The 12,156-nt window shown below is 37.3% G+C and overlaps 1 protein-coding gene across 2 annotated transcripts in view; it reads right to left on the bottom strand.

The window, feature by feature from the left end:
* Window positions 1-5,939: 5,939 nt before the first annotated feature.
* The window catches only part of mgat5b (alpha-1,6-mannosylglycoprotein 6-beta-N-acetylglucosaminyltransferase B), a 31,051-nt gene continuing 24,834 nt past the window's right edge, over window positions 5,940-12,156 (bottom strand). For both annotated transcript variants that reach the window (XM_088358350.1, XM_088358349.1), the window contains 7 exons: window positions 11,843-11,973; window positions 10,668-10,823; window positions 10,417-10,563; window positions 10,146-10,262; window positions 8,512-8,586; window positions 7,273-7,544; window positions 5,940-6,603 (listed from right to left, as the gene is read on the bottom strand). In XM_088358350.1, coding sequence (XP_088214476.1) covers window positions 6,405-6,603; window positions 7,273-7,544; window positions 8,512-8,586; window positions 10,146-10,262; window positions 10,417-10,563; window positions 10,668-10,823; window positions 11,843-11,973 — 1,097 coding nt within the window. In that variant the 3' untranslated portion in view covers window positions 5,940-6,404. The remainder of the gene's footprint in view (window positions 6,604-7,272; window positions 7,545-8,511; window positions 8,587-10,145; window positions 10,263-10,416; window positions 10,564-10,667; window positions 10,824-11,842; window positions 11,974-12,156) is intronic.

Genomic DNA, 12,156 nt, shown 5'->3' with positions numbered 1-12,156 from the left:
TTAATTAACAATATTAGCCAAGTTAGGTTTTCCCTAGTTCCACATTTATGCACAATACACATAATTAATACATAACATTATATTAATAATTTTAATAAAATCAAGTCGCACATTTTTAACAATCATGATATTGCATTCACATTCACATTCAGCTCGGATGTGAACTATGGCTCGTTTTATTTCCCATGATAACAGAATACAGGAACTAATCACACTGAAATTGCTTTGGAAAATGTCAACTGCCACTTCCCCGGTTGCCTAGCTCATTACTTAATTTTGACTTAATTATCACCTGTAATTACTCTAAATGTCTTTTGAGAGGCATTATGTTTCCTCCTGTCCTTTTTGTTTTCTTGCACATCTTTTATAGAACTCTTCCAATAATCATCACAGACAGAAAATACTAAACTTTACAGGATTTGAAGTAAACACCTCCCAATTTGAGAGCTACAGTTTTTGTTTTACACAACGTAAAATTAAAATGCAATCAACATCAAATGAAATTGAAAAATTATCTGCAAAACCAATGAAATATTGTAGTTCATCATCTATCCGCTTGAGGGCCCCAGTCAATTATGATAATGACCTGAATGTGATTTACATGCAGAAGCGCGTCAAGCCAAGTCAGTAAGTAATTCAACGTCAAACTCTGATTCACATCAACCTCACAAGATATATAACTGTCATGTTTGTGGCCTGGGGCCATCACCTTTTTTCTCAGTAAGAGGGAGGCAATACAGCAATGTCAGATTAGCATTTATATCCAAAGCATGTGCCCTACTTTATTCCCTGAGCTGCAGCACCAATAAATAAATAGCACTCATATCCATCTACCTGAGAGATTTAACACTGAGATGGCTCCAGTTTGTCAACATAATAAAATAATGATGAAATGTTAAATTATTATTACGAAAGGCAAGGATCAAAAGAGTATATGTTGCTATTAAGAAGTGGTTTCAGTTCAAATTGAATGAATGTGCTACAACATATATCTAAATGTCATGTTCATTTTCAAAAATACGGAGAATAATTTACAAGCCAATTTAACACAAACGTCATAAGACCTTAACGCCTGTCGTGCTGCATGAAGAACACATTTATTTTTGTCATACTTTCATCCAACACACTTCATGAAATACAAGCCATGCGCCCCTGTAATGTCTCCCATCAAACAATGTCAGCATGACCTGCCCCCTACGGAATCAAATCAAAATCCAGAAGACAGATGAGATTTATGAAAATCCCTCGCCTCACATTTCCAGAAGAAAAAGACTTGTGCATACGAAATCAAAGACACTCCGATCTAAAGAGGAAAAAAGAAACCCTAAATTTAGCTCTATGGATAAAAAAAAAAATTCTACACAGGAATAATTACAATTGAGTGCAATATATTTCCCCTTTGGATTAAAGAGGCTTCGGGGAATACAAACCTGAAGTAGTTAAAATAGAAATGTCTGTACTTCTTTAGTGAAGCGGGAGAATTATACGGTGGTGAGTGCAAAACGGTGTCAAGTGAAAGCGCTGCTCATTAGAAAATATAATCCCTTACAACTCTTATTTAACTGCTGCTTCAATATTTCCATTGACAGTTTCTCATTGTACCAATAAAAGTAGACAATCACACTGGAAAATACTTTAGATCAAGGTTACCACACAAGTGCTGATGCAAGCGGATAGTTGTGGACGGAAGACCTCAAGGACTTCAAATACTCGAAGAAATTTGGAAGAAGAAAAAAAAATCTCTACATACTGAGGTGAAGGTTTTTTTTTCCCCCTGAAAAAATATGATGTCACAACATGGCATGAGTTAATTTGAGTCTTGGGGAAAACAATTTTTTTTAAGTGCACTTAAAGCACTCCTTCCAAAATTACAATCCCCAAATTGCCACCATGAGGATGTTTTTTTTTTTGTCATGCGACAAACTGGACAATTGTCAAAGAAAGAATCTAAATAAATGATTTAATTTGTACCACACAAAGCAGCAGGGCAGCCATGGAGAACAAAAACAAAAAAAGGCTGTTAAGCATCCCTGCTCCATCTAGTCGGAAAAAAAAAGCTTAATTAAAAAGTCTGCCTTTCCAAAGATAATGCCCAATTTGGAGGCTTTCATTTCAGAATGTATTTCATTTCTTTTCCTTTTACATAAACCTCTTCAAACACGCTGGCGCCCTAATTGAGCAATTAGATGATTAGAATTGCAAGCTGTGTTTTGATATGCGCCAATAATATAATATTTTTCAACCTAATAGTGAGTGTCAATCAAAACGAAACATTATTATTGTAAGTTTTGTACATTTTGTCAGATTGCAACTCCACCCAGCTGTCACGTCAAATTGCTTACATGACATTTAGACAACCCGGCAAAGTCTGCCGACAGATGTGATCGGTGCAGATGGAGACATCAAACCGACTCGAATGAGACCAATTAAAGCGATTACACGGGAGATTACGTGAAAGTGATGCGTCACTCTTCACGTGTTTTTGCCGCGTCATCGAATTAACTTGCGTGAAATAGTTTTGTCGGAATGAATTAAAATTCAAGAATAAAGTCGAGGTGATCAAGAGATTAATAATGACTCTAGGGATGGTATAATCAAAAGAGTTCACATCTTATATTTATTTTGGAGATCAAAAATGACTGATTTTTTTTTTCCTATCCAATGATGCCTAATCAATTGCGGAATCTGCAATCTTGGGATTTGATTAGTCATGTGTTACATCTTTTATTAAACATTTCTGCAAGATGGAAATGTACACACAAGTGTGCATCAGAAGGATTTAAATAAGATCTGAATGATTTCGCACACAGATGTGCGTTTTGGCAAAAGTCCATTTGTAATTTTCAAAACATTGTAAATGGCAAGAGAGTGAATTCAAGAAAGTCACGACATGTTCTGCAGCCACATTCGGCCTCCGTCTGACTCATCTGCAGGCGTTTCACCTCCAGCATTGATCTAGAGGTTAAATAACACATGAGAAGTTGCACCTTGTTGTTTCCAAGCACGGCAGCATATTCTCATCCCTGCGAGAACTTTGACATCAAATGTTTTGACAACCCTGAACTGCAAAAACATGTTTTTTTTCTGCCATTTGAACGTGATGAACTTTGTAGTCCACGGATTGATGTTTGCGCAAGGATCACTTTAAAGTTAAAGCCCGGATGCATCCCGTCATATAGCTAATTCTTTGCTGTCATCTCCGTTCCTATTTCCGACCAAACTCCTGACGTCTGATTCATCCGCTTGTCTGCATCCTCTTTTCAGTCAATCCATTGGTTTCATCCGAACGACAGACAGTTTTATCTCCCACGTGGAAAATTCTTTTCACACTCAATCACCTCAATGACAACTTGACAGTCCACTCAGACTAAAGGGTCAGCGGGTGCAGATGAAATGTCTATCAAGCGTTTCGCTATCCTTTTCTCCTCCTCTCATCGCTACGGCATGGTGTCGTCAGCTTCTTTATTTGTCAAGGCTGATTATTCGGTGACCCCGAAAGAGTCATAAGCCACAGATGAGCAGGGCCTTCCTTGTCAAAATGGTGTCAGACTGTGTTTTCTGGGTCTGCTATCATCCGATTTAATGCAAAATATTATTTCATGTTAAAATACTTAAATAATTTCAGAATCGATTAGACTATCGATTATTCCGTCGATTAATCGGATACAATTTTTCCCTGGTTATTAATCATTTAGTTTTATTTAGTGATTATAAAAACGTACAAAACTATAAACAAATGTTTGACCCTGAAGATGAAAAAATAGATTTATTTCTCTCTCAAACCTGCACACAATTCAAGAGTAATGTCAAAATGTAATGTCACCAGCTTCCATTTACCGGTAGCAGCAATCAAGATAAAATTTAAGAGCTCTGGCAACAATTTTGTTCTTTCAAAAAGAAAATAATGCTTTATTATGTTCATAATATGTTCATGGTGGTTGGTCTATTATGTCTATGGTCGAATGAGGTATGTAATCAAAATGGTGTGAAAATTAGCAGCATTTAACTGCCATAATAATTTACCATATTATTGTGCTTCTTTTTGTTTTGTTTTCTTACCTATTCCATTTTCTTCGGCTTTTAAAAGTGACGAGTCTAAATCTCAAACACATTTGCGACCTGTACCTTAAATAATCAATGTCAAAAAGTAGCACACTTAACAACGTTTGACAACACATGTCAAAATGATTCGATTTTGCACACAGATGAAAGGAACAACACTGCTTGAAAGAAATTATGCTTTAGGGAAAAAGATCACAGTAGGAGGCTTTGCAGTTCTCCACTAGTGAACATACTGTACTGATCATTATTAGCCAACTGACAGGGTTGGTGAAAGCTCGAGGAAAGCTCGCTTGGGGTCTTAAAGTGTTGTGATGAGCCATCCGTGACAAATGCAAAATTGTGCCTCTGGTTCTGGATACCCACGGACAATCACGATTAAGCAACTAGGAGCATTTTGTTCTTTTTTAAAGGTGCTTTTCCATTGCAAGGCTGTGCCAAAGCAATTTTGGACTAGCAGCACCTTCATGCTAGCTTAGAAGAACTGTTCTTTTTACGCGGGCAAGTAATCAATGCCAACCTCGGGGTGACTACCGTTGAGCAGGCTGCCGATTCCAATGGGAAATTTGACAGGTTAGCATGAACGGGTTGAATAGCCTGCTGAATAAGCCACTGCCTCAAGGCTGCTATATTGTCATACCTCAAGTGCTTTGAGGCAAAAAAATGAAACTGAATGAGAAAGCTTAACCTCAACTGTCACTTGGTGAAGACAATCAATAATTCAATAAAATGACCCCATACAATTTTATAAGGTAGAAATACAAAAATATACCGTATTTTCCGCACTATAAGGCGCACTGGATTATAAGGCGCACCTTCAATGAATGGCCTGTTTTAAAACTTTGTCCATATATAAGGCGCACCGGATTATAAGGCGCGCTTTTGAGAAAATTTGAGTTTTTTAGGTGCGCCTTATAGTGCGGAAAATACGGTCTATAAAAAATACATTGATCACCAATAATACTGGTAATTTCATTCTGTTGAAATATTTTCTTCACTGTCAAAGTGCTTCACGCTTACGACGATTGCTAATTTGAAATTTTACAATAAATTACTCTTAAATGTATACTCAGTGCAATGGGGGTGTGTAAAACAGATGGATAAAATCGCTTCAGTGACTATGCAAATCCTGACAGTTTGCATTAATGGTGTAATTTCCAGCAAGATATCCGTGAAGCAGCTTTTAACACCATCTGGGCCGACAGACGCGGCGGCGACGTTACAATTCTGAGGCGTTATCGCGTGTCGATTAATGAATATGACAGAATGAGATGAAGTGAAATGCCAACATTAACCCTTGGTGATTCAATATTTACTCGCCGCCTTCACACCCCACCTGTGATGCCCCCGGTTGTTTTTAAATGAGACTAGCCTTATCACACACGCGCAGAACACTCCGCAAATGGAGCGGAACGTGTTACCTCGGGTCTTTTCTTTGCATCTCGGTATTTGCATGAAGGGGCAATCTCAACCAGGAGTTAACCACAGGGATCAATCGTTGAAAATGAAAATTACCACTGTGGAGGAAAAGGTATATTTAAGATTACATGAGAAAGTTGCAAAGCAATTAACATTAGTGGTATTTTCAATTATTTTGGTATAGACTTGATAACTAAAGTCCTGTTGACCTTAATGATGGAAAATATTTCGCACATACCTGTAATCTGTGTGGATTTTTTTCAGGCACCAAAGACTCCTGCCGATCTTGAAAAGGTCACGTCTGTCTGTTGGCACATATGTTACATGTTAAGCGTGACCTCAGAATAGATTTGCAAATGAGGTGCCGACCTGTGCACTTTGCATACTTTACCTTTTCTCCAATGCTTTCATGGCTGTGGGGATGAAATGAGAAAATAATCTGATGGTATTTCAATACACCATTTTGTTGTTTTGTGTATTTATTAAATAATTATGTACAAATACAAGACATGGAAAATAGTACATCTTAACATGGTGTAAATGGCTTTGGGTGCATCTTATACAAATATACACTTTGATCACTGAAAGGTTTGGAAACAATATCAAGACACTCACATTGAAGATTTTCAAGCATGATGTCTTTTTTTTTTTTTTTACTTGCATGGAAATTCATTTGTAAGCTCACAGACATTTACGATCAATAACTTTCATATGGTCCTAAAGCACACACGTAAACCTTTCGACTGAGACTCAAAGCCTGACAAATATAAAGTACAATCATGCAAGTCCCTGAGTTTTTTTTTTCTTCTCCATCCAGATTGTAAAGGATTTTTTTTCACGGTGCCTCATGTCAAAACGTTTGAGCAAGACCACAAGTTAACCAGTTGGAGAGAATCTCCTGGGATAACAGAAGCAGGTGTTGCCAGTCACAAACAGTCTCTACACAAGGCCACCTGGCCATCTCGATAGTCTCTGCAGGGACAAAGGCGTTGGTATTTGATGCTGGCACCTGCACAGCTGAACAGCAGCGGGTCTTGCTGCAGGCTACATTCTGCATGTTCTGCTGAGAAGGCGGGAAAGAGGTGATTCATCTCCGACTCCAGTCCTGCACATTGGAAGTCCAGCCTTGAAGACAAAAGGTAGAGGACACAGTGTATTTGAGGAAAATGGAATTATTTTTTTTTTCAATCTGATGGAAAATCTAAAGGTTGTACGACAATGTTTTTGATGTGGTTTATGAAGACAGATGGAAAAACGTCCAATGAGGAAAATACAATGTTGTCGTTTATCAGGTGCAAGGTTATACGCAATAAAAAAGACTGGAAATAACTAAGAATAGATTTGAAAAAGGAAATAAAAAAAAGATTGCTTTGACAAAAAGCACAATTGACTGAAACTACATTTTACATTTATAAAGCGAGCTATAATTATTGTGAAACTGTCCTTTGTCAGTTATTTCATTCACGCTAGATTTAAATGCATTTATTTTGGAATTTGAAGGTTGAATCGTCATTTGTAAATTATAGTTAATCACACAATGCGGTGAGACCTTTTTTTTTTTTATTTTAAATCTTGCACTTGAAAAATGCTCCATTCATAAAAAAATCGATAAAAGCTAAACTGAAAGAGCAATTTTTCAAAAACAAAAAAAAGAATTAAAAAATAATTATAATTAAACAGAAAAAAAATCAAAACAATTATAGTGTCCTTTCTGCTGCAATGCTGCAACATTCTTGATTTTAGATCATATTTTTCTGCAAAACATAGTATCGAGTAAAAATCCACACATCTTACGCATTAAAGGCTTCCTTAATGTTGATGAAGCGATACAAGGCAGGTTCACAGATTAAGCCCGCATCCTGGCAGGCCTTCACACACGACTCCCCCTGCAACGAAGCCAAGAGCTGCAGGGCACCCAGGGGGGGCCAGGATGTGTAGGAGGTGACGTTGGACGCCCAAGTTAGGACGCTGGAGTTGGGCAGCAACATGAAAGGAGCCAGCGGGCTACCTTGCCATATCCTCGAAGCGTTTACTGGAGGAAACGAAGCTTCAGGAGAGCAAAAATCCTACAGGTGCATATCAAATAACTCTGATCAGCCGTTACAGCGCCAACACATTGACCTGCCGGTGAAAATAAATTCCACGACTGAGTGATTACAATTTGCATATTCAAATGAGCAGGTTGAATAGCATCTGGGCAACCCATAGGAGAAATAACAAAACGACCATGACAATACAAAAGGTGCTTGATATAACTGACAATTGCTTGTCAAATTTTCCTATGTGGTTATTCCAGCCAACAACAAATGAGAATTAAAGATGAATCATGCTCCTTTGAGAGCCGGGATTAGATTCCCTCCTTCCAGCTCCAGCTATTCATAAGACTCAGGTAATAACATTTCTCTGACATGTCCCTCTGGCCTCAAGAGCCGTTTATTAAAGCGTCTCCTGCACCTCCAGGTAATAACTAGTCTTCCAATCTTGCTCTACCTTCCTTAAAACAAAAATGGGTAGAATTTTTTTTTTTTAATTTAAACTACTAACATGTAGGAATGTTGAGGAAATTGTCCAATCCATTGCTTCAATGCAAAATTAAATAGTATCCAATGTGAAATTATTTTTTTAAATAGCCATTCATTTAATCAGACACGAAAAAAACCTGAGTTGACTGAATGATCAGGAATTAGAAATTAGGAATTACAAGAATAGAAGTTCGAAAATGTCATGCAATTTTGAGATAAAATGCTAATTTGTCTTTATTTAAAATCCATTGCTTCAATGGAAAAATAAAATTGTATCCAATTTAAATATTTTCTTTTAAATAGCCATTTATTTAATCAGATACAAAAAAAGAGTGTTGACTGAATAATCAGCAATTAGACATTAGGAATTCCAAGAATAGAAGTTTGAAAATGTCATGCAATTTTGAGATAAAATGCTATCGTGTCTCTTTTGGAAAAATATCCAAAGAGGGCGTCGACTTTTGTGGACAGTCATTTTCTATTTTTTTGCATTTTGCGTATCTGGACCCACCTGGTTCTGAATATAGGCATGGACTCTTTCCAGCATGCCCTCACAAGTGTACTCGTACGGCAAAAATGGCTCCACCTGCAAACACAGATGAAAGAACACTTGTTTTTCTACACAACTAAGCCAATGTAATTACTGTCACCGAGCAAGGTAGTTAATCAACACTGACATATTCATTAGCGTAATTGTGAAAGGCTTATATCGTTCCATGCGCTTCACATTAAAATCAATGACCTAATACATCACGGGGGGACAGCGTTGAAAATTGATTTCATTATTTTAGTGATGACTTCATCAATATGTCAAAAACATAGATTAAAGTGATGGGGGTCCTGAGTCATTCTGGGTCTGGCTTCGGATATTTGGAAATTGAACAGGATCAATAGTTTGGCCTTTTTCCTTTTTAATTACTTTTTGTCATGCTCACACCAGCTCAGAAGTGAAAGTGTGTTGAAAAGTCCCCCAAAATATTGTAAAATAAAAATTATAGTTGGGGTGGCTCCAGTTATCCTATTAGAACACAGTTTGATTTAAATCGCTCTCATGGTGGCTTAAGCATCGAATCAGGCAAAAAAAACATTGGTAATGAGAATGTCTATAAATACAGAAAATAAATGAAATAAAAACAAAAAAAAATATCACAACTGGCATTTAAATGAGTGCCGCAAAGTGTTGGATATAATTGCTATGTGCCTACGAAAGTTCTTGACTCAAATTAATTATAGCAGTAAACATTTTTTTCAAAATAGCACAACTTTAATCGGAATTGAATGAATGTTTACTAGAAATCACTGAAGTTGTTACGATCACACTCTGTAGGTCACTGACAAAGTTTTCAATTAAATTATAAAAAAATATTTGAGTCACATTGGGGACAAACTCACAACCTTCAGCTATGTGTTGATAACAAGTACAAACATCTTATTATGCAAACTCATTATATCTTGCAGCTCATAACTTCGTATAGCGACATGATTTATTGGGGTTGCTGTTGCGGTGACTTTTATCGAGTTGGTTTAATGAAGTCCAAGCAGTTATTTGGTTGTCCAGCCCTTTGACCTGTTGTTATGGTACTCTCAAAGGCTTTAGTCGCAGCAATTAGGCGATGGAGCTGGTGAAGCAATTACGCAGTTAGCCTGATATTTCCCGTGGGAGTTCGTAGAGACAACGGCTCAACTTGGGTCAACGAGTTTGTTATTTTCGGATTTTTTGTGAAAGGGAGAAGAAAATATTTTGCACGCCCTGAACTCTTTGCTGCAACTATAAATTGTATCATATCTGTGTTGTAAGTCGTTGGAAACGCTCTGACAAATTAGAGCACCGCTGCCACCTACTGTGGTGGATGTGCAATTACACTTTATTCTACTAGGGGAAAACAAATCTTTCTAACTGAACTCCAGACTGATGTATTATAATTTTCATGTAGAAATGCTGTCAAGCAATCAGCCATGGCAAGATGGCAGCCAGCAAAACATTTTTTTTAAATATTTTCTTATGACGCAATGAAGAGCTTCAAAGCTTCAAAGTAGGTCAAACATGAAGAAGTGAATCAATTTATCATTTTCTCAAGATATAAGTGCGATTAGTACAGTCGAAGATAATAATACGTGAGGGTCACAGATGGGTGGCAAACGTACGTTACTCTTTACGATGTCACGGATGGCTGCGTCGAACTCTTCGGAGTTATTAAAGTCCACTGTAATGACGTGTGGCTTGCCGATGTACTGCTCTGCATAGGGATGCTGAGAAGACACCTGAAAGAAGGACAGCGGTCTATCAATGATCAAACAGTACAAAAAATAAAAATAAAATAAAAATAATTACCTCGCTGTACATCTATAATGTGTTTTGTTAAAAGAAAAAAACTGTGTTTCATGTTTAGAGCCGAGAGCATGAAGGTGTGCATACCTCCCTGGAGGTGGGCTTCCCTCTGAAGAACTCATGGTTGAGAGAACTATGAGGAGGGCTAAACTTGGGCTGCAGAAAGATGCAGCCATTGGCGATGGCTTCCAAAGGAGCGGGACCTTCATATGGGAAGCCGAATCCAATGAACAGCTTTTAAGGGGAAATGAATAGCAGAGAGAGAGAGAGAGAGAGAAAAAGATGAGTCAGGAAGCCATAAACAATGCATTAACTTGATTTTCATTTCAAAGTTTCACCTTAGCCTTCCGAAGGAGCTGCTGCAGTTCCTGCTGAGGGAGAAGGCCGTGGTTCTTCACAAAGGCGGGCACCTCTGGGGGACGCTGTGTTTCATAGTACACCGTCCCATGGATCTCCATATGGCGACGCAGGATGGACAGGAATGTTTCCTTACCCTTTTGAGTCATAAGATGTATGACTTCATTTATTTATTCCATTTATTTCTAATTCATCCATACTTATATGTATGCTACTTTGTGACACAGTCTGTTCCTGCAAACCTGAAAATATTTTCTTGTAGAGAAGAATTAACATTAAGTGATTCATTCATTAAATAGTGTGTCCAAATACTTTTATCTCCAACGCTTTGTACTTTGCCTCTCTGCTGCGGGAAGTTAAACTCTCCCAACAGGATTACAGATCAAAATCTTAAAGTCGAGCCAAATACCCAAAAGGTGTGCTTGAGAGCTTTGATGGATTGCGCGAGTTAAATCGAAGTTCAATTGACGTAGATAATTGTCGAGCTATGCGGACAAGAATGACTAAAATGCATTCTGAGTTGAAGTGATTCTGAAGAAAGTTATGAATGATTTACTCAAGCTGTGTCTTCAAGTTATATATCATTTATAAATGTCATATTAATGTAACTCCACACTTTTTAGAAAGACTGAGAAAATATATGAGGGAGGGGCGCACTTGAGGCAATGTCTCCCAGTTTTTAGTCAGCAAAGGCATCTATTTTACATTGGAAAAATCTCACAGCACACCAAACAAAAAAGTCACAAAGGGGATGAATAATAAATGAGAGAGAATTACAGAGCATTAATTCATGTTGATTTAAAGAGGTGTCTTAAGCTTCGTTTACTTACGTGAAGCTACGAGCGTCGGTGGTCATGACACAAGTGAGGAAGAAAAAAAAAAGGTCATTAGTGAGAAGAAAGACAAATTGCCCTTTGGAATTTTAACTTTCAAACTGTGAGGAAAAAAAAAAGAGCTGCGGTGGAACAAAGAGGATTCTGGAGAGAATGCGGCTTACTTCAAAAGAACTTTCAAAGAAGTGACTCCGACATAAATGAATTAAATATTCTTGCAGTTTCAGAGTTTTATGTCACGTTCCAGGCGGAACAACTAGCAAAACTTCTCATCAAAAAATGACTTAGAAATGATATGACTATTAGAACAATGTTTTTTTTACCTTCCACATGCTGACCTCTTTGCCATAGACGACAGCCATGTTGTTCACTTTGCTTTTCTGGATGTTCAGTCTTGCAGTATCATTTAGTTCCTCCGCCACAAAACCCATAAAAGAATTATCTGGGGTGTGAGCTGTAACAGGAGAAACGACACAATTTAGGCTGGAGCACAAAAATAATATTCATGGATGATTGTATAGTTCTGAAATTACAAGCCAGTAAAAATATATATTTTTTAATTTTAAAGTGGAGATTGAAAAATGCTTGCAATATATAAATGTTATTAAAAATAAAGCCAATTTTAATATTTTACTAA

The sequence above is a fragment of the Syngnathus floridae genome, chromosome 17 (assembly GCF_059516105.1).
Source record: "Syngnathus floridae isolate MCC-2025c chromosome 17, RoL_Sflo_1.0, whole genome shotgun sequence".
NCBI lineage: Eukaryota > Metazoa > Chordata > Actinopteri > Syngnathiformes > Syngnathidae > Syngnathus > Syngnathus floridae.
The sequence above is the reverse complement of the archived record's forward strand: the minus strand, read 5'-3'. Positions and strand labels throughout refer to the sequence as shown.